Here is a 21,192-nt window from a genome sequence, read left to right as displayed (position 1 = left end):
AGGTGCAGTTGCTTTTCCCCCTACGTGCGCCCTAAAACTTGGGGGTTGGGTGCCACTCTTCACAACTTAAAGAACGAAGAGCCGTTCGTTTCCACCAGATGCATTTTCCTCTCTCGCCTTTGAGATAAAAAGCTGGGCTGCTCCGTTTTTGCCGCTCACCTCCTCCCCCAGCACTTTGTCTTCCATTCCTTCCCCGCCCCCGCCCCAGCCCGTTTTGCTCCCACGCAAAATAGTACGACTGCCCGAGACCAAAGGAGACCAAGTTCAAAAATGCGGAGGGCGCCTGGGCCCTCCGCGCCCCAAGCAGCGCCCCTCGGGTACAGAGGCAGGAAGCGGCCGCCTCGCCGCGTCCCAACTTCCCCCCGCTTCGGGGCAGAACAATGGCTTTTTGCCCGGAAAACGAAGTTCGGAGGAGGCCAGGCGCACCCCGGAGACCAAGCGGGACTCGACTGTTGATCGCCAGGTCCGAAGAGGCAAGGCGCCTCCTTCTTCCCCGCGAGGGACCCGCCCGCGCTCTGCTGACCCACGCCCGCTGCCCGCGGCCCCAACCCACCCAGACCAGGCGCGCCGGACCCCCGCCCGGGGCGCGAAGCTGGTCCCGCCGTGAACAATGCGCGCACCGCCCCCAGGCACCGCCCCCTCGCGCTCATTGGCCCATGCCTGAACAGGGCGGCCCGCACGGGCTGGTGGCGGGCTAGGGCGCGCGGGGCGCGGAAGCGTTGCGCGTGCGCGGGGCGGGCCTGCGCGGGGCGGGGGCGGTGCTTTGTGTGCGGCCGGGAGGGCGCGCGGCGGCGGTGGCTGTGCGGGGAGCGGCGGGTGCCGCGGTCTGGGCGGGGCAGCATGGAGGAGCTGAGCAGCGTGGGAGAGCAGGTCTTCGCCGCCGAGTGCATCCTGAGCAAGCGGCTCCGCAAGGTGCGTGCGGCCCGGCCCGTGCCCACCCGCGCCCGCCCACCCCGGCTCACGCGCCTCTTCTCTCCCTGCAGGGCAAGCTGGAGTACCTGGTCAAGTGGCGTGGCTGGTCCTCCAAGTGAGTCCCCAACAATGCGGCGCCCGCCTTCCCGCCCGCGCCACCTCGGTGTGAAGGGGGGGCGGCGTGGGGTTCCTCGGCCGCGCCGTCGGGGGGCATCGCGCGCCGGGCGGGAAGTTTGCGGGGGCTCCGCGGGCTCCTCGGGCTTGGCGGGAGGGGTCACCCAGCCTGCGCAGGGTGCCCTTTGTTTACAAGCCCGCGGGTCGCAGGGCTGGGCGGCCTCCCCTTCCAGCCCGCCCAGCTCCGCTCCCGGCGCCCCGGCCGCCTCTCCCCGCGCCTGGCCCGCGCCCCTCCGGCGCCGCGCGTTCCTCCCGCGCCCATTTGTTGCATGCGCCCCCGCCCGCCTCAGCCCTCCCCGCGGGACGCGAGCCCCCCTCCTCTAGTCCGTATTTTCCCCGCTGTAACCTGAGCTTTCTATTCATGGATGTAGGGCTCCTTTTTTTTTTTTTTTTTTCTTTTAATGGATGGGAGGGGACTTGGCATCCCGGAAGGGGCTCTATTTACAGACAATCGCGCAGACCCAGTTCCCCTTTCTTCCCGGACCCCACTTTTCTTTCTTTGCTTAACTCTCCGGGTTCCTGGCCCGCGTAGGCCTGGGCGACAGCAACATCTTTGGGCTACGTTTCTGTGCCCCTAGGCCTCCTTCTCCCTGCATCCTGAAGGAGCCTTCCCTTCCCTCCCTGGCTCCGGACCAGGGTTTGGGGTCTTCCCTCTCTGCAACTTTCCATTTTATTGGGATTTGTTTTCCTCCAGAGGGAGGCTGTAGAGTCCTCCTGAGGCCGGGTGTTAATTGGGGGTTGAGGTAGTGATTTCCCTTTGAGTTTGAGGACACGGTGTTGGCTTCAAGAGTTTGGTGTCCAGGAGCTCGTCCGGGGCGTGGGTGAGACCTTTCGGGACTCTCCCCAGCACCCCGGTGCCCTGGCTGCCAACAGGGATCGGAGAGCAATGGGGCAACCCCACTTGGGCTTGTTTCTGAAGTAGCTGGTCAGTGCCTAGTGCTTTAAGATGCCCTGTTCTTTGCTTTTCCAGACACAACAGCTGGGAGCCAGAGGAAAATATCCTGGACCCGAGGCTGCTCTTGGCCTTCCAGAAGAAGTGAGAAAGTTAACAGACCTGTGGGAGGGGGAGACTGTTGGGGGGACCCTGGCCTGTCACACAGTCGTACAGGGCAGTGATGGCGCTCCAGGAGTCCCAGGCTTGGGCTGTGGTTTGAGGTCCCAGATGAGTCCTCTCCCCACCTTCCCTCGGCTGGCCAGCACTGTGCCCAGACCTTGGGAGTCACTGAGTAAGTGCTGCTTTTGGTCTTTGTGACAGCCGGATTTGCCAAAATGAACCTTCTTGGTTCCTTCGTGAAAAGTTCTGGCTTCTCTTCTTGGCCTTTTCTGTTGACTAGTTTACAAACAGCACTGGTTAAAAACAAGGATGGCAGGTTTGCCCTAAAAATTGCAGACCTGGCCTCCCAGTCCTCCTCGTGGGTGCCATTGAGCAAGAGAAGGCTCAGAGAGGGAGCTGGGACACACAGCAGAAAGTTATGCCTACTGTGGTGTGTCTGACCAAGAACAACACATTTATTTTTCTCTGCTGCAAAACAGCTAGCACCAAGTGAGCACCACAGGGGCCCCTTTACCAGTCTCAGGGGCTGAATTTACTTCTGTAATTCTAGATGTCATATCTGTTTTTAGGTAGAAGACTTGGGTTAAAAGAGACCTCTTTGAGATACTCAGGGGAAAGGGTGGTGAGGGGCATGTGATGGCATAAGGTTCCAGGGGGTGCTATTTCAGAGCAGGCTGGTGGGGGCAAGGTGTGGGGATTGCCCTGTTGATAGAGGCTGATAAATTAGGTGCTCAAAATCTTTCCCAGATGGGGTCGATCCGGCCAGCTGTTCTCTGGTAGCTCAAGCTGTGTCCACTTTTTTTTCACTATAGCAGGACGTTTTGGGTCTTCTCAGAAGGGCCATAGCAATGGGGAAAAATAGAGATACATTTTGGTGGGGGGGGGGTGAGAGAAAATACATCGAGCATATGCTTGCCTCGGTACCTTTGAAGAAGCTTATGAGCAAGCTGTCTGCTGTTTACTCCATAACTCAGGTCCTGTAAGTCGCAGAGGGTGGGAGCTGGTACTTTTCTCTGTAAGACAGTGTCCTGACCGTCGAGAGAGTGTGTGTCAGTTTTACTTACAGCACAGCAGACAGGAACTGAGGTTAGCAAATACCAGAGAGATAGATGCAGCAGTTACAAAGAACCATGGGGTGGTCTGGTTTACATCACGGGGGAGAGAAAACTGGGAAAGTGGGTGCTCTGCCTTCCTGTCCACCCCAGAGATCCCCCTGGGAACTAGGAACTGGTGGTGATTTGCTTGGTGTGGGGATGTGACCTTTGACTATAAGGGGAAGTCTCAGGTTCAGAGCTCACGGGTACAGGTTAATGTGTCAGCGGAGACTCCTCTTCTTTTAGGAGACAGGTTGGGGCTGCTTTGAGTATGAGCTCTGTCTCGTTGTACTAATTGTCTTCTTTAAGAGATCACCTTACAGGCCTCAATGCGATGATGTTTGCCCATTTTGATTACCAGGAAACTGCTCCAGATAGAGCCTCTTCCCCGGGGGTAGCCTGGAATAGAGGCTTTTGGGGCTGGTGGGTGGAGGCGGCTTTCTTGGCTCCCTGACCCCAAGTCATGGAGCTGGTTAATGGTGTCCTGCCTTGAACCCTGAGCCCCGGCCACCTCGGAATCAGGCGTCACCAGTACTTCCATCTAGAGCAGAGTCTAGGAACAGAAAGGGCTTAGAAAGAGGAAACCAGAAAAGAAATGTGAGCCAGGGGCACTGGCTCTGGGTAGACCGTGTGGGGACCGGGAGCCCTTGGTTACCCCAGTGCTCTGACGACCGTGAGATTTTGTGCGGGCATTAGAAGACTGAGAATGGGGGGCAGTGGTCCTTACCTCCCTACCTCTGGACTCTCTTACTTGGAGTGAGGGGGTTGGACCACGTGAGCACAAAGCCTCCTTCTAGTTGTGGTATTGTAGAATTTCCACAATATCATCTCCCTGCAGAAAGTGGCCAGGATTCGCACAGGGTTTTAAGAGGAGTCGGAGAAAACTGGGAACCGTTCCTTTCCCAGCTTTACTTGAATTTCGTGACTTGACTTTACCCAAAGGTAAATGAAATAGATGGAGGTAAAAATAATACCCCTAATGCAAAGAGGGGGGTCTGGACCTCTGCCTTGGATGTGTTAATTAACAGGATATGTTTTTGCAGGGAAACTGGTGCTAAGCTACCTGGGGGTGTTTGAAACCACGGGGTTCCAGGGTGGCAGAAGGAAAGTCTGTGACTCTGATTGCTGATTGTCTTCAGGGAACACGAGAAGGAGGTGCAGAACCGGAAGAGAGGCAAGCGGCCCAGGGGCAGGCCGAGGAAGCACACGGTGATGTCCCCCTGCAGCCGGCACTCCAAGCTTAAGGTGGGTGGCTGCTCCCCTCCCAGCAGTGGCCCTCAGCCGGCTGAGTGGAAGGCAGTGGCGGGAGGGTTGCGGGCTTTGGGGAAGGGGGCCAGCTGGCACCTCCAAGTCTTTCCCTTGCTCAGAAGACCTTGACTCTGCCTCTCTCTAGGCTGCCGCTGTGAGCCTCTGCCAGCAGGGGGCAACAGCAAACCTCAGCCCTCCACCTCCTGCCCTGTCTCTCTGGGGAGGGCCCTGCAATGGTTAAGCCCCCCAAGCTGGTTTCCTGGTCCTGTGACGTCCACTCTGCTACTTTCTCACCTCCATTGGCTTACGGGGAACAAAAAACAGGAAGCATGTACACAGTAGGTGCTCATAGGTTTGCCAGGCAGGCGCAGCTAAGAGGGGCACACGCCTGGGCTCCATGGCACAGCCCCTCCTTCCAGTAGCTCAGAGGCAGGATGGGGAAGGGGTCCTGGCCTCAGTCTTAGATGTGTCTTTGATTTCTCTCTTGAAGGCACTGCCCCCGGGGCCTGAACCCACACACTGGCCAGGAGCTCAGTCACTTCTTACAAAACTGCCCTTCCAGGAGGCTGAGAACCCTGCCGTGAGCCTTATTGGCTAGGGTACGCTGGCCTGGTTTTGTCTTCAAAATGTTCTTTTTGAGCAGGATAGTGGGGCTGGAGGAGTCAGCTTTACTGCAGGAGAATGTGGGACATGTACGTTGAGGAACATCAGCAAGGCGGGGGGCCAGCCAGTCAGGGAGGCCCCAGACTCCCTGGGTTTGATTCCATCATCCCCAGTTCGGGGCAGGCGAGCTTTGCGACCGGGAGCAGGTGTTGGCTCTGTCTACCTAAAGCACACTTCTTACACAGGGACCTGAGAAATAGTAAGGTGTGCTTCATTAGTGTTAGGGATGACACCCAGAGGATGAGGAGGGCAGTGGTTTGTTTTCCTATGTGCTGGAAGGTTCTGAAGGGGTCAGCTTTGGAAATGGGGAGATGGAAGCAAGATATCCAGTTGCTTTAGGTTACCAAGCTCTCACACACACTGCTTCACTTCACCCTTCCCTTCTGAGACACGTGAATCGTGCTGCTCTGAACTTCCCTTTTCCAGGTGTCTGCCGAGGGCCAGGAGCTCCCCGTGCGTCCCTGGAAAGCTCGGCGTCCATTGTCATCATGTGAGCGTTTCCCTCCATCGTTCTGGCTTCACTTTGTGAACCACCTATTTTTCTTTGTTCTCTTTCACTTTTAACTGCATTTCTTGGGACCTCGTAAGGACCTCTTCAGTCCTTTCTGGAACCAAACAGTGAGATCGCTCCCTCCTGGCTGCCTCTCGGGTGTGGAAGCCACAGGAGGGGCTGGCTCCAAGGTGTCTGATGCCCCTGGAGACCAGGCTGTAGAAGTGACACCTTCCCCTTTGTCGTTGCAGGAACCCGACGCCCCCTCCAAATCCAAATCCAGCAGTTCCTCCTCTTCCTCCACGTCCTCCTCATCTTCCTCAGATGAAGAGGATGACAGCGACTTAGACGCCAAGAGGGGCCCCCGGGGCCGTGAGACTCACCCAGTGCCTCAAAAGAAGGCCCAGATCCTGGTAGCCAAGCCCGAACTAAAGGATCCCATCCGGAAGAAGCGGGGCCGCAAGCCCCTGCCCCCAGAGCAGAAGGCGGCCCGGAGGCCCGTGAGCCTGGCCAAGGTGCTGAAGACGGCCCGGAAGGACCTAGGGGCACCGGCCGGCAAGCTGCCCCCCCCCGCTCAGTGCCCCCGTGGCCGGCCTGGCAGCCCTGAAGGCCCATGCCAAGGAGGCTTGCAGTGGCCCCAGCACCATGGCCACCCCGGAGAACTTGGCCAGCCTGATGAAGGGCATGGCCGGCAGCCCCAGCCGGGGTGGTATCAGCTGGCAGAGCTCCATCGTGCACTACATGAACCGGATGAGCCAGAGCCAGGCCCAGGCCGCTGGCAGACTGGCTCTCAGGGCCCCAACTGCCAACAAGTGCAGCCTAGGGCTGGACCTGAAGGTGAGGACGCAGAAGGGGGAGCTGGGGATAAGCCCCCCGGGAAGCAAAGTCCCAAAGGCCCCCAGTGGTGCTCTGGAGCAGAAAGTGGGGGGCACAGGAGGGCCTCCACACGTCCACAGTGGCAACAAGGTCCCTGCCGGGTGCCTGGGCCCCCAGCCTGCACCCACCCAGGAGCTGAGCCTCCAGGTCTTGGACTTACAGAGTGTCAAGAACGGCACACCAGGGCTGGGCATGGTCGCCCGCCATGCCACAACCACCAAGGGTAACCCTGCCACCCACCCAGCCACTGGGAAGGGTGCCGGGGGTGGCCTCACTGCGGTGAGTGGGGCTGGTCTGCCCACCGACGCCAGCAAGAGTGAGAAGCTGGCCTCCAGGGCAGCAGCCCTGCCCACCCCTGCCGGTAAGAGGGACTTCGTCAAGGGCAGCATGGCCCCAGGGCAGGAGGGCCACCCGACTCCGGCAGAGGCGCGGAAGACAGCTACACTGTCTGAGATGAGCACTGGCGAAGAGAACAGCAGCTCCGACTCGGACCCTGACTCTGCCTCCCTGCCCAGTGCCGGACAGAACCTGTCAGTGTCCGTCCAAACCAGCCAGGACTGGAAGCCCACCCGCAGCCTCATTGAGCACGTCTTCGTCACCGACGTCACCGCCAACCTCATCACAGTCACGGTGAAGGAGTCTCCCACCAGCGTGGGCTTCTTCAACCTGAGACATTACTGACACCCCCTGGCTGCCCGGGTCTCACCTTCCCCTCTCTGGCCTCTGGCTTTGCTTTGATACATGGCCCACATCCCAAACCCTGTCCAGGGGCCGGTGGCCTCCTTCAAGGGCAGGCTTGGATGGGAACTCCCCTGGACCCAGCCCTGCCTGCCACTTGGCATGGGAGGCTCCGTGATGCCTTGCCACCCGGCCTCGCCCTTGTTCCTACCTCTGGGCCTTCGCTTTGCTCTCCATTTGCCTCAGGAAGTCTAGGTGGCCGCCTGTGGCTCAGCGAAATGTTTCTCAAGAGCATCCTGTGTTTCTTGAGCCCGACCATGTTCGCTGTTTGAACTGCCTCCGTGGCCTGTGATGACAACGGTGGTCACCTTGCCTCCCAATTTCCCAGAGCACAGGTGTTAGAGGAGGGGGCTTCTGGCCCAGCTTGGCTGTTTCTGCCCAGCGGCTGGAAGAGAAGGTGTACTTAGGGCTGGGGGGAGGTAAGGCCTGGGGAGCTGCTCCAGGGAGGACTCTGCTCAGTGTGTGGAAGGGTAGGGGGAGCAGGAAAGGGGCCTTTCTGGTCGGAACTCCCCCCTCAGCAATGCCTGAGCTGGCAAGGGTGAGGGGACTGTCCACCTCCCTGTCCCTGACCCCACCCGGGACAGATGAGGGCTGTGGCCTTAATGTAAGAGGACAGGTGTGGCAGTTGGGATCAGGAACCCTGAAGAGGTTGGTGTTGGTGCCATCTAACCCTGATTCAGATTAACAACAGCAGCCCCCAGATGCTGACTCAAGAGCCCAGCATGGGCAGGGAGGGGGCTGATCCCAGAGCTCTTCCACCTAAACCTCCAAGTGTCAGGGGCCGCTGCTGCCTTCCTTTCTGCCAGCCTGTTCAAGGACTGTCTTAGTCCTAATCATGGCCCCACAAACTGCCCCAGATCCACTGGGAGGTGGGCAGTTGCTGGCAGTAGGTCCTCCTTCCCGACATCCGCTGGCTTCCAGCTGCTGTGCAGGTGCTTCCCACAGTTCCCACCTACCTTCCCCTGACAATCCCTCCCCACTTCTGGGGGTTCCATGTTCTCTTACCCAGCTGAGAAGCTGTATCCCTGTACCATTTTGGAAATGGGACAAAATCTGAGTGACCCACCTGGCCTTTGGAAAGGCCAGAGCTGCCAGCCCGACTGCCTCCCCCCAGATGGCTGAGTCCGTCAGCTGTCTTGGCAATTCCAACCAACAACAGAATTGCCATTACTGATTTGGGGCAGAGAGGTACATCAGTGAGTGGGGTCACTGGTCTTTATGCCAAAAAAAAAAAAGTGGGAATGCAGGGAACTTTATTTCTGCTTCAATTATCGGTTAACATCAGCGAGCAGGTGTGGGATCTTCTGTTGTCCCCATAGCCCTGAGTGCAGTGGACACAGTGGGCTCTGGTTTCTGAGGGTGGGCCTGCCAGAACTCCAGCCCCCTCAGTCCCTCACCCTCCACGCCAAATAGGAAGAGATGGCTTTTGTGTAGCCAAATCGATTTCAACAGTGTGCCTTTGGGGACAGATCACATCCAGGACCTCGTTGAGGGGCATCCAGATGCAGCTTCCAACTCCTCTACGTGATAGCCACGCTGGCTGCAGCAGGAGTGGTGCCCACCCTGGCAAACCTGAGGACTGGGGGTCCTGGACAGCCAGGCTGAAACTGGAAAGTGGACAGTAAAGGGGGAGAATGCCCCCTCCACTGCCCCCACAGGAGATGGCGAGATGCCAGTGCACTGCACAGTCTGGAAGGAAGGGGTGCCAGCACCCTGGGCCCCTGGCACCAACCTCCCCTCCTGTCCCCAGATGTCCCTGGGTGAGACTAAAGGGGCTCTCCTGGGCTGCCTCCCCCTCAAAGGAGCTCATAACCTCCAAGTTTTGCTGCCTTAGAGGCTGCAGAGCCAGGCCAGTAGCAGCTCTCCCCTGCAAGCCCTCAGGGTGACCCTGATCTGGGCTGATCTGACAGCCCCAGCAGCCAGGTCTCCAAACCCTGATTAGGTGCCTTTCTGTTTACCAGCTACTTCAATCCCAAAGTTTGAATCTGCAAACACCTTACTCCCAGCCACTTTGCCTTCTTGCTGTGTTGTGTGTCTTTCTTGGTGTTTGCGACTCCAAGAGGTTCATGTTTGTGTGTGTTTGTGTGTGTACACACATGTGCAGGCGTGACAGCCTTCGCTGAAGAGTTGGACAGGTGCTCAGAGTTGGTCGTCATGTTTACCAATAAATAAAAGTAGTACTTTTTTTGCTGCTGTGTGTGTGTGTGTGTGTGTGTGTGTGTGTGTTTGTGTGGCTAGGCATTGGTCACACATCTGACTTGTTTATCCTGCAGGGTTTCTTATGCGAACTGCATCACAGTGTATGTTGAGTGGGTGTTTCAATCCTGTTTTTCTGTTTGCTTTTGTAATGGATAGGAAGAAGGGGCCAGTCTATCTTCTTCTTGAGAGGATTTGGCATATTTTTATATATATTTTTTGGTACCAAAAAGAGTGTTCCTTGTTTTTGGTTACACTCAAGATTCTGACCTGACTAAGAGAGCTCTGAGCCTAGAGGTTTTATTAGGGGGAAACTAGGGGGGAGAACCAGAGCTTTGGACCATTGCCAATTACTGGCTTGATTTGTGTTTTTTAATTTTAAAAAAAAGCCAAATTATTCATGTATGCCACTTCTAATTACTTTAAAGTGTGGCTGTTTGTTTGCTTTTTTTAAAAGAGAGAGAACAAAAGTGAATATGTTATTGCCCTGGGAAACTTAAGATCTTTGTTGAAACAGCACAGCAGCCCAGCCCCCATATTCAATCAGGACCAGTTAAAGGAAATGCTTCCCCCAGGAAACCCACAATGGTTTGGGGGAAAGGAAAGGGGTGGGAGGAGGGGAGAGGTAGCGCCTAGAGGACCAGATTTTTGCTCAAGTGCATCTAAAGATTCTGTGGATCTTCTAGGATTTTTGGAGAACTAACGCTAGCAATAGGTTGCAGATCTTTTTAGACTGATGTTAATTTATTTTGCAGGGGAGAGTCATTAGCAAAGGTGTCAGGATTTTTGCCTTAACTTTTTGTTAACTCTTAGTATATCAATAAATTCTTTTCTTAACTTTTCAGCCTGGTGTATGTCATGAGTGATACCTGGAAACAACAGTCTCTTCACTTTCCCTTTCTTGAGGCAAAATAGTTATCTGGACTTGAACTGAATCATGGGGTGAAAAAATTACAGGCTTTGGGAAAGGCTCAGCCACTTTCCTGGGATGGAAAAAAAAAAAATGTTCTTCTAAGCAAAGAGGTGGGGTTGATCATGAGTCCCTACACCAGAATTTCCCAGGGAGGGCAGTTTGGCACCAAAGGGGACATTTGGCAATTCCTGGAGACAATTTTGGTTGCCACAACTCGGGGGCAGGGGTGAGTGTTGTTGCTACTGGCGTCTAGTGGGTAGAGGCCAGGGATGCTGCAATACATTATAGACTCACTGAGACATCTCCCAGAAACTAACACTTTAGGTTAAAACAAAATTTCCACACACACACCCAGTATCCAATGATACTGGGTTGGAAAGCTGCTTAACCCCTTGAATCCACCACATGTGGTAACACTTCTAAAGGACAGAGCAATAAAATTCCAGGGGAGTTGCCATGAAGCACAAGAAACTGAATCAGTGGTGCTACTGCGACTCCTAACCCATGGCTCATAATAAAGAGATGATTTGCTTATTATATAACCTTCCCTGGTCCTTTAAGGTTTGCATTACCCTCAGCATGAATTTATTCATAAATTTCAGCCTCTGGGGAGAATGAAGCTCCCTTTGAAGTAAAGAGAGAAGTTGGGCCTGGATGTTGGCCACCACTGATTGAAAGGCTAGTTGGGGCGAAGGCCTGAATGTTTTAGTTCGGGAGGAGATTCCCAATACAAACAGCAATGCACCCCCCTCAGCTCTGCCCGGCTCCAGAATTCGCCCTGCGAATTTGAAATCAGATTCTTGCAGGGAAGGCTGCTGGCATGTTTTCTTTTGTTGTGCCTTCGGTGGCTGGAGCGGCTTTCTTTTGGAGGAGGTGGGCAGGGACGACCCTAGCTGTCCTGTCCTCGGCCTTTGAGAGCAGCAGAAAGGGGTTGGGGATGGCCGGGAAAGAGCGGGCTAGAGGGAGTAAGAGCCCGCGCCCTTCCCGGTGGCGGGCCCGAGTCCACTTGTACAGAGCGCCGGGCAGACGTGCACGAGGGGGGGCCCTGACCCACACTGGCCTTTGTTAGTTTCTGCGCTGCTGATCTGATCGCCTAATCCACCGCCTTCCCAGAATAATGGGCTGGGCTGCCAAGGGGCCCGACCTGGCCCCCGGCATCCCGGGGGCTCAGCCCCGCGCCTCCTGGTCCAGCCCGAGGGCGCCTGGTGGATCTGGCGGGCTGGACACATCCTTCTTCCCTACCTTTGTGTTTGGAGGGCCTGGCCGAAGGGAGGGCGCAGAGGGGGATCCCGCGGTGGCCCACTCTAGAGTACTTTTGGGTAGGGGAGATGAGGCGTTTCCTTCTCCTTTTGGGACCCAGAAAGGCACCGCCGCCGGGGAGGGGGTGGGCGCCAGAGAGCGGGGCTGAGGCCATCGCCTCTAGAGGGCGCGCGCGACCCGCGAAGCTCGGGCCGAGGACTCTTTGGACGCGCGGGGAGCATTCCCCACCCCGGGGCTCCGAGCTGCTAAGGGGAACCGAATTGGACGACCCGCAACCCGACCGCTCTGAGATGCCCCCCAGCAGCCTCCGTTTCCAAAGTCTCACGAAGAAAGCCCCGGCCCCAGGCCACAGCCTCTTTCGCCGTGTCCAGGCTCCCAAGGTTGGAGGTAGAGCCCGAGCAAGCCCTGAGACGCTCCAACTAGAACTCCAGCTGGACCGAAGGACCCCTCTGGTCCCAGGGGACTTTGGGGTGAGAAGAGGAAATCAGAATACAAGCCCCCAAAGTGCAAGGGCAGGCCTGTTCGCCATTGGGTCTCCTGCATACAGCACGGGGCCTCGACTAGCATCTGTATTGTTAAGCATCAAAGGGACCAAAAAAAATCCAACCCGACGCTCTCCGAAGAGCCATAAAGATTCCAGTTCAACCAGTGTGTGTGCTGGGCCAGGCTCCGCGCTGGCGGCGGCCCCACGAGGCGGCCCTGCCCTCCGGAGGCAAAGGAATGCCCCAGCCGGAGGCAGCACCACAGGCCCAGGCCTCCACACCTGGTCTCTTTCCCAGAGGATCTGCCCAGGCAACGGAAACTCGTGGGAAAAGCACCAGATCAAAGCCGAGGCTGGTGGTGGCCAAACAACTGGGGAAAGTGGGCAGAGTCGGTGCCCTCCATCTCCCAAAGCACGAGCCCACTCTGCTGCCCAATGCGGGAGGGAGTCTTGGTGGAGCAGCGGGGCCACGGCTTTGGGGCTGGCCGCCCGCCGCGACCCTCGCCAAGCCATTCCACTCCACTCCCCGCCCTCTGACTCTGCCCGCCGGCCCAGTCCCTCACGTCCGAAGGGTGACCCACTGCCCCAAGCCCAGGCTCCTGGCCGCGCCCTCCCTCCCGGGTCCTCACACAGGCCACAGACTAGAGAAAGGAGGCGGGGAGAGCTCCGCCAAACGTGGGGTCACCGATTCGATGGACAAGAGCAGGAGATGCGCCAGCCTACGCGTGCCCACACGCCTCCCTTCGGGCTCTGCCAAGTACGCCTAGATCCGCGCTTCTCCACGGGGCGACGTCTGCTAGGGCTATGGGGGTGGAAGTGAGCTCAATGTGGTGGCCTCTTTGGGGTCCCAAGGGCGGCTCTTCTGTGCCGGCTTCACGACCCCGCCCCATTGCTGCAGTCTTCGGCCAGGAAAATCTGAGAAACCCCCACCCCACCCTGTGCTCTGCTCTACCCCAGACCGTTCCTCGCCCAGCGATGGGGGTGTTGCCCCCCCAGAAGACCGGAGACTGCGAGGCAGTGGGGGTTGGCGGGGGCGGGGGCGCGGGGCTGCGCCGCGGCAGCTCCGGGTTCACTAATCACATCAGCGCGCTCTGCGCCAGCTCGGAGCAGCCAGTTGCCTAGCAATACCCGCGAACTCAATTCCTCAATCAATAGGCGCGAGGCGCTGCATTTCGGGGAGCGCTGGCGAGGCTAGGTGGGTCTGGGGGGCGGGTCCCCAGACAGCACTGGTGAGCTGTCGGGGAAGCCGGGGAGCGCGGCACAGAGGCGCCGGGCGTCAGGGACCAGGACCTCAGGCCTGGGGGTGGGGTGCGCTGCGGGAGTCCTGCCAGAAGAAAAGGGAACCCAGAGGTCGGGCCCATCTTCCCGAGATCCCCGAGTTCTGCCCAGGCCGCAGAGAAGTGCAGTCCGTAGGTGAGGAAAGCCAGGACCATCCCCCTTATAGAAGACTAAGAAGGGTCACATCCTGCTCCCTCCCAAGCCTACCCCTCTCCACCGCCGGGTTTGGCATACCCTCAGTTGGGGAAGGGCCTACTGGAAACGGAATCGTCCAGGGCCGACAGGGCGAGAGAGGGGGGTGGGATGGGAAATGAGCGAGGAGGGAAGGATCCTCTCCCCCGCGAGGCGCCTGTTCCCTCTTCTCGAGGGCCAGCAAAAAGGAATAAAATCCGAGACACGTCTCTATTTACAAAGTATATATTTAAACATGTAAAAAGCGGTATTGGATACAGACATTCACAACCGCGGAAGATAGGTGCCAACCTTCACTCGAGCTGAGGCGGAGATCGAGTCGAGATTTGTACAAATCTTAGAATTAAATAAACCCAACACGCACACATCCCGCGCGGTTGCAGACTCCCAGCCACGCGGCCCCGGCCCTGCCCACCCACCCCCAGGTCAGCGTCGCAAAAGAGAGTAAAAGAGACGAGCGAATGGCCACGGACAGACGGCAGGACAGAGGGACGGTGGGGCAGAACGACTCTAGCTGGGAAAGGTCAGGGGGAAGGGGCAAAGTCAGCCCCGAGGGAGGGAGATGAGGGCGAAGGGAGGAAGGGAGGGAGGGAAGGCAGCAGCCAGGTAAAGACACGTGTCCCGGAGTGACCTTCCACTCGGTAACAGACATGTCCCGTCAATGAAGTTTCATCTGAAAATAGCGTCGATATTTAAATAGATACACTTGGTCAACGGCGCTTCTTTATACAAAGTCTAAAATACCAGTTTTACAAACGCGAGCATTTAAAAATCCCCATTCCAGGGGCTTCTCTTTACAGGCGCAATTTCATAATTAAAAAAAAAATCATGTAGTACACCGTCTTCCTCTTTTTTACCCCCTCACTTCAAAGGCAAAAGTCTGGAGGAGAGAGAGGCTGAGAAGAGGGAGGTGGGAATACGGGGAGTGCGGAAGAGAAACCAGGCTGGGGTTCCCGCCCTGTCCCCCCAGCATCGAGAAGTTTCCCCCCTCAATCCCGGGTCCCCGCCGCGCTCGCCCGGAATCTGTGCTTCCTCTCAAGGCTCGGGGCCCCCTCGCCCCTCCCTCCACTAGCAATGGGAAGTTAGATCCCCGCTGGCCCTTTAAGGGTGGGGGAGGGCGGGGAGGCCGCAGGATCATTCCTCGAAGGGACCAGGATGTGAGGGGGACAGATTTGTGCTTTTGAGTCAAAAGAGGAGCGTGCGTTCTGCGACCCTGGAGCACAGCGTGGTCTGGAGTCGGCCGGGGCGGGGGCGTCCCGGGACCCGCCGCCACGCAAGGCCTCCCCAGCCGTCTCTTCTCCAACTCCCGCTCCTCCCTCCCCCTCTGGCGGAGTTTGAATGTCGAGTTCAAATAGAGAACACTCCGCGAATCGAAAAGGCCTATAAATTATAGCTTTTGCTTTTAAGGGGGTAAAAAAAAAAAAAGGAAAAGTTCTGATGCGCACTCTTGGATGGAAACCTCCCCTCGCCCCTCCCCTCTCCCAGCCGAAACCGCCGGGATGCGAGTCCTGCCGGCTCCGAGCCCCGAGCCCCAAGCCCAGACCCTCCATCGCACTCCCAGCCAAGCTGCGGCCCCCGCTCCCAGCCGCCCCTCCCTCTGTGGGTCCCGCAGGGTGGGCCTGTCTGGCCATACATTCTCCTGAGAGCTGGCGGCCCGCCCTCCCCGAGGGAGGGAGGCTAGTCCAACTCTTACTGGGAGGTGGGGGCCACCGTCTCTTCTGGCGTAACTAGAGGACGCGAAAAGGAAAAGTCCACCCCCGACCACTTTTCTTGTAAAACAAGAACCGCCTCGAACTCTGGGCACTGACATGCAATCCTCCCAATTTATCCTGGCATTTCGGGAATGTAAACAGATTCGCTGGATTTCTTTTCTTTCTGTGGAGTAAGGAAAGGAATCGAGGGAACTGGGAGATTTTGTCCACATGACATACACACGATCCGATCTGCGTGTACAACACACACATCTCCCGTAAAGTGCTTTTTCTGGTGTGGTCCTGGGAGAAATCTGCTGCTCCCCAACCACCCGCAACTTTTTACCTTTAACCTCACACACAAAATGTTACTCCAGTTAATACTTTCTCCCCGCAACAGATTTCTTAATCTTAAAAAAAAAAAAAAAAATTAGGAAAAAGAATAACAGACTGACCCCACCCCCTTCCTTTCTGATTGGGGAGCCAATCTTTTGTTGGCCTGACCCACCAATGGGAAGAGAGAAAAAATCCGGGTCCTGCCTTGGTTCCAGGGGTCTGACCTGCGGCTGTAGGAAAAGGGAGGAGGGGTTAGGTGGGCTGGCTGAGTCTCTCCTGACACCATCAGAGGCCCAGTGCCCAGGTCTTCATCCTCCCTAGTGCCCTGGGTGGCTGTCAGGCCCCTCCTGCCCACCTCAGCCTGTCTGCCCCAACTGAACCACACTGAGTCTCTCTCTCTCCTCGTTTAAATAAAACAACTTCAAGAGTTGAAATATATATATTTAGATATTTTTTCTTAAATAACATATTTACATCTAATAGAAAATATAACTCTAGAGATAATCTTTCCAACCAAAACTGAGGGGGAGGGATGAAAGGAAGGGGGTTATGTGAAGGTAGGGATGGGAAAGGACCAGCCAGAAGGCCACCTCCCACCCAGAAATAAAAAGCATTATGCCAAGTTTGCACTCTCACTCTCTCTCCTGCTCTCTTGTCCTGGGATCACCCACCCAGCAATTCATCTTTTCTCTTTAAAAAAGCCTTGGTCCGTGTTACTTTCCTTAATTGTGACGGTCAAAAAGTTTGAGGTCACGTCGGTGACCACCACCTTCTCCAAGTTGGTCAGAGAGGGGCTCCAGGATTCTTCCTCTGGGTCCCCCAGGATTCTGGCCACTGGGATCCTGGCGATGAGGGAGGGCCTTCCCCCTTGGGCCCCCATGTCCCGATACAAACCCCCCACAGAGCTGGGGGTGCCTGAGCCATGCCGGACCCGGGGGCCACCAGGGTCCAGGGTGCCCTGGCCTTTGGCCTCCAGGAAGGCGGCCCTGTGCTTTATGACCCTGGCTGGAAAGGTGTCCACAGCCAGCTTGCCCGTGGCCTCAGCCGGGCTGGGGCTGGCCACACCGCACTGGGCCAGGTCCGAGTCCTGCCTTCGAGCCAGCTGGATCACACTGTGGCCAGCTGGGAACTTTCCTGCCCCGGAAGCAGTGTCGTCCAGCTTCCTGCCCTTGAGGTAATCTCCAAGGCCATCACTGGGTTCTCCCAAGGGCCTTTGTGAGGGGTCCAGGAGTTCTTTCCGGGGCTTGGGACCTCGCTTCTTGGAGCTGTCGCCTGGCGAGCTGGGTTTGTCATCTGTGCGGCTAGCACCCCGTTCACGCTCTCGTTCCCTCTCCCTCTCTCGATCACGGTCCCGAGGGGGCTCCACTCGGCAGGTGCTGCTGCTCCCCGGTGGCGAAAGACCCATGTTCCGAAGGCCCTCACGGGCCCGGGAAGTAGAGGCCAGTTCTTGGGGTGAGCGGCCGGGATAGGGGATCCGAATGCCTCGGGCCGAGTCACTTCGGAACTCGTAAGTTTTGGCCTTTGCCTTGGCTTGGGCCTGCAAGAAGAGAATGCAGTGTCAAGAGCAGAGCAGGGCCCTGTCCACCGCCCCCACCTCCCCACCCCTCTTCCAGCCCCACCCTCCCTGCTACACTCTCTGATGCCTTGGGATTTCTATATGGGTTGGGGTGAAGCTTAGGGGCAGCAGTCTGGAGGAAGGAGTAGACGATCTATCTGGAAGCAGCCATCCACACAAAGCACACTTCTTGTATTTGATTATATGTCTATTTGGGATGGCTGGGGGGTCCGATAAAGGAATTCTAGTGTGGAATTCTAGAATACCCCTCCCCTCAAGACACGCTTACCAGTGCCAGTGACTTGGTGACAGCCTGTCTGGGGACTCCCTCCTAGATTACAAATAGGACACCCCACTGGTTCACAAGCCCTCAGGGCCCGCTTCCCACAAACTGACATAACATTGCTGCCCACCATTGGACACTGCCATCCTACCTTGAGCAGGAAGGTTTTGGGTTTGGGTCCTCGCTTTTTGGGGCCATAGAGCTCCATCTCTCGTTCCCTGCAGAAAGGAAGGAGGAAGAAAGGGGTGTGTGAGTAAAGAAACCAAGTGGGCCTCCAGTTCAAGCTGGTTAGGAGCCACCCTTCGTGTTCTAAGTGAGAAGCCGAAGCTTGGAGGGGCCTCTACCTTTCCTCAAAGGCTGCGAGCAGGCGAGCATCCAGGATGTTTTCTTCAGGTTCCCATGTGCTGTACCTAAAAGGAATCAGGAAGAAGTGGGCATCAGTCCCGGGAGCAGGGAAAGAGCCGCGGGTAGGTGTGTGTATGTCTGTAACTTTTCTTGTTGCATTCTATTGTATTTCAACGTAAAGGGAAAAAGAGGAAGAAAGCAAGCTCCCAAATAACAGTCTGGGGTTGAGAATTGCACAGAACCTACTTACTTCTGCGACCAGCCCTTCCATTTCACGAGGTATTCCATGCGTCCCTGAGGATGTAAAAAGGAAAATGTATGTGTGCACGGGGAAAAATGCATGACGAGGACACGAGAAATACATGCAAAAAAATGCATGCACCGAATGAATGCGCGAAATCCCACCGCGAAAGGCAAGCGCCCGCTGCATCACCCCCTGCACGAAACGCTGCACAAAGTGCATGCACCGGCATTCATTCCCCCCACCCCGCCCCCCACCCCCCACCCATGCAATCTGTGCATCGCTGCAAGTCTAAGGAAAGCGCTTGGGCTCAGAGCCGCCGCCACGGCCGCGGCCGCTGCTGGGACCTGGGGGAAGGGAAGCTGGGCTGCAGCAGGGGGAGGGAACCCGGGCGGGGAGGGGAGGGCTCGGCCCAAGGCCTGGGGGCACCTACTTTCCGTATGCGCCGCTTCAGGAGGGCTTCGGCCGCGAACACCCGCTCCCCCACCGCTGAAAGCTCCATGTTGACTCGCCGCTTCCCCCCTTGGCCGCTTCCAGGAGCAGAAAAGCAGCAGCCAGCGCACGACAGACCATAATACTCTCCCGCTGACGTCAGTTCTCCTCCCCCTCCCGCGCGCTCGCTCCCTCCCCACCCCCTCCCGCGCGCGGCTCCCTCCTCCCTTCTCTCCCCACTCTTCCTCCCGCCCCACGTGTTGCTAACGACGTTGCTAAAGCCGAGCGGCCAGGGCCAGCTCTCCCGCGCTCTGATTGGGCGAGCTGCGGGCCACGCCCCTCTCGCTTTCTCCCCCGCGTTGCTACGTGACCCGCGTTCCAATCGCCAGGGGGCGGAGTCCGAAGCGACTCCGGAGACAGAGCGCTGCCGGGGGGGTGGGGGGGGAGAGGCCGCCGCCGGAAATGACGTCGCATGGAGGGCGGGCTCGGCCGCTGTCAGTCTGCTGGGCTGGCAGGGGGGCTGTCCACCCTCTATCCCCGCCGGGGCCCCCTTCCCGCCGCCAAGATGTCCCTCCGGTGCTCAGCGTCCCTCACAGCTCTCGCTGGGACCCCTGCGGTGGTGTCAGCCAGGCCACGCCCCCTCAGCGACCCCCAGCCCGCCCCACCCCCACCGCCCGGACTCGCGCCCTTCCCTCCCCCCGCCGCCGCCCGCGCCGCACAATGCACAATGCACAGGTGTTGGGGCGCCGCAGGCCGCGCCCGAACCCCGAGAGCCGGCGACGCGCCCCTTGCCAGCTCTTCCACCCGGCCCCCTCCCCCCGAGTTGCACAGCCGACCCTCGGTCTCCATGGCAACGGCCTCCCCCGCCGCCGCCAGCCCCATCCCGCTAACAAATCAATGTGCCTGCGTCTCCTTCTCCTGTCGCGCAACCCTGCCCTCGGCCACCCTCCGGGCCCTGCGAGCCGGGCTGGGCTCGAGCGCTCGCCCCCAGCTTGGAAGCCGAATGCAGACCCAGTGGCGGCTCGCTGTTGCCGTCCGACCCTTCCCACACCCCGGGATCCCGTGGGGGGCGTCGCGCGCCTTTTTCCTGCCCCCCCCCACCCGTCCCAGACGCCCGCAGCCACCTGCCTGTGCCGCCAGCCCGCGCTGCTCGTCCCCGCCAGGCCCTGGCCCCAAGGGTCGCCAGCCACAGCCCAGCCGCTCCGTGCCCCGGGCCTGGGTGTGTTGGGGGAGGGCATGGACGACCACCAAGCAGAGTCTGGAGTTTGGTTGGGGTTGGGGCGCGCGGCTGGGGGAGCGTCCTGCTTCCCCCGGATCCGGGCGACCCGCTGGGCCTGCGCCGCGCACTTCCTTTCCACAGCTCTTCCTAACGTGCGTGGCAGACACTCCGCGAGAAAACCCGGGGAGCGTCGCGCGGTCTAGTGCGGGTTGAGGAAGAGGGGCGAAAATGGCGGGGTCCAGGAAAGGGGGCGAGGGCCGGGCCCTAGAAGCCTCGAGTTTGCACACACGCAAACACAAGACTCTGTTCAGCTCGAGGTGACCCGTGGCTGGGGCGGCGGCGGCGGGGACAGCAGCCCAAGTCCGGGCCCAGCAATCCCCAACACTTTTCTCTTACCAACCAAGCTGCAAGTAACAGCACCTACTCCTCGGAACCCACGATTTAGTTAAAACATCGCTGATAAACTTGATTGGAAGCAGTTTCCCTTGGCGAGGGATGTGGTGGAAGAGAGAAAAAAGAAAGAACGAGAGAGAGAGAAGGAAAGGCGAGCCAAGGAGTCTGACTCGAAAGGGCAGAAAGCCCAGAGCGGAAAACCGGCCTCCTGTCCAAAGTTAGGTGCGCGGCGAGAGCGGCGCGTCCTGGAAGCGCGGGACAGGCGCGGCTCCCGGCCCCCCCCCCCTGCCCCCCCCCCCCCCCCCCCCCGAAAAAGCGGGGGTTCCGGTTTTTGGCCTTGCTCAAACTTTACAAGGTGGGCTTTAGGTGTACAGTCTCCTCTCTCTGGCCATTTGGTCTTATTAGCGAACAGCGAGTTGGCGACGCCCAGATCGCTCTGGCGACCCGCGCGGGCTGCCCGCGAGAGGCCGCCGACGGCCGCGTCCTTAATCATAAAAAGTCATTCCCGGTAACAAATAGTTTCGTTGGCCGGTGCCAGCGATACAGCTGTTTCTGTTTAAGCTTAAATACTTTCCAACAGTTTGGGCAGTAAAAATAAAGTCGGCCTCAGCCGCCTATAAGTGTCTGGTTTCCCCGCCCAGAGAAAGCCCACCCTCCGCCCTGGGCCCGGGTCGCTCTGCACACCCCGCCCGCACCCGCTTGGAATCCGCTGCCCGCTGTGGGCGACGGCTGCCAGGCTGTCCCAGCCACGCACCGGCCGCCCGAATTCCCGGGCAGCCCCAGGGCCACCTTGGAGCCGAAGAGAGGGAGCCTGTCCCGATCGGGCTGGAGGAACGGACCGGCTTCGCTATCCCCCGCCTTCCCCCACCCCTCGCAAGCTGGCCTGCGCCAGAGAAGAGTGGTGGTTTCCCTTCTGATAGGGTTTCTGGAGCCCTGTTCCCGGGAGTTATGTTTGCGTTGGGTGCCTTTACAGACCCGGAGTTTGCACGAGGCGTGCAGAGGTCGATGGTATCAGTTTCACGCTGAAAAAGTTAGCTCAGCTCCTCCCTCCCAGTGTTTTTCTTTCTTCCTTCCTTCCTTCCTTTCTTTCTTTCTTTCTTTCTTTCTTTCTTTCTTTCTTTCTTTCTT

At 58.2% G+C, this 21,192-nt stretch overlaps 2 protein-coding genes across 2 annotated transcripts; one reads left to right on the top strand and one right to left on the bottom strand.

The window, feature by feature from the left end:
- The first annotated feature begins 840 nt into the window (after positions 1-840).
- CBX2 (chromobox 2) lies at positions 841-10,216 on the top strand. Its single transcript, XM_029210812.1, is given in 6 exon segments — positions 841-912; positions 984-1,027; positions 2,057-2,122; positions 4,374-4,479; positions 5,887-6,198; positions 6,200-10,216. Coding segments are annotated over 6 exon segments (1,593 nt in total). The 3' UTR covers positions 7,193-10,216.
- Positions 10,217-16,020: 5,804 nt separating this feature from the next.
- Positions 16,021-18,583, bottom strand: CBX8 (chromobox 8). Its single transcript, XM_029212992.1, has 5 exons — positions 18,454-18,583; positions 18,030-18,073; positions 17,779-17,844; positions 17,586-17,652; positions 16,021-17,133 (listed from the first exon to the last, which is right to left on the bottom strand). The coding sequence occupies exons 1-5, from the start codon at positions 18,520-18,522 to the stop codon at positions 16,276-16,278; spliced, it is 1,104 nt and encodes a 367-aa protein (XP_029068825.1). The 5' UTR covers positions 18,523-18,583; the 3' UTR covers positions 16,021-16,275.
- Positions 18,584-21,192: the final 2,609 nt, after the last annotated feature.

Source organism: Monodon monoceros, unplaced genomic scaffold, assembly GCF_005190385.1.
Source record: "Monodon monoceros isolate NGI ecotype Baffin Bay Population unplaced genomic scaffold, NGI_Narwhal_1 Super_Scaffold_9, whole genome shotgun sequence".
NCBI lineage: Eukaryota > Metazoa > Chordata > Mammalia > Artiodactyla > Monodontidae > Monodon > Monodon monoceros.
This window is presented reverse-complemented; position numbering and strand designations above follow the sequence as displayed.

Coding starts and splice junctions, on each gene's coding strand:
- CBX8 (XM_029212992.1), bottom strand. CDS start 18,522: ATGGAGCTTTCAGCGGTGGGGGAGCGGGTGTTCGCGGCCGAAGCCCTC. Junction 18,074..18,453: donor TGAAGCGGCGCATACGGAAA/GTAGGTGCCCCC, acceptor TTACATCCTCAG/GGACGCATGGAATACCTCGT. Junction 17,653..17,778: donor CTCGCAGCCTTTGAGGAAAG/GTAGAGGCCCCT, acceptor TCCTTTCTGCAG/GGAACGAGAGATGGAGCTCT.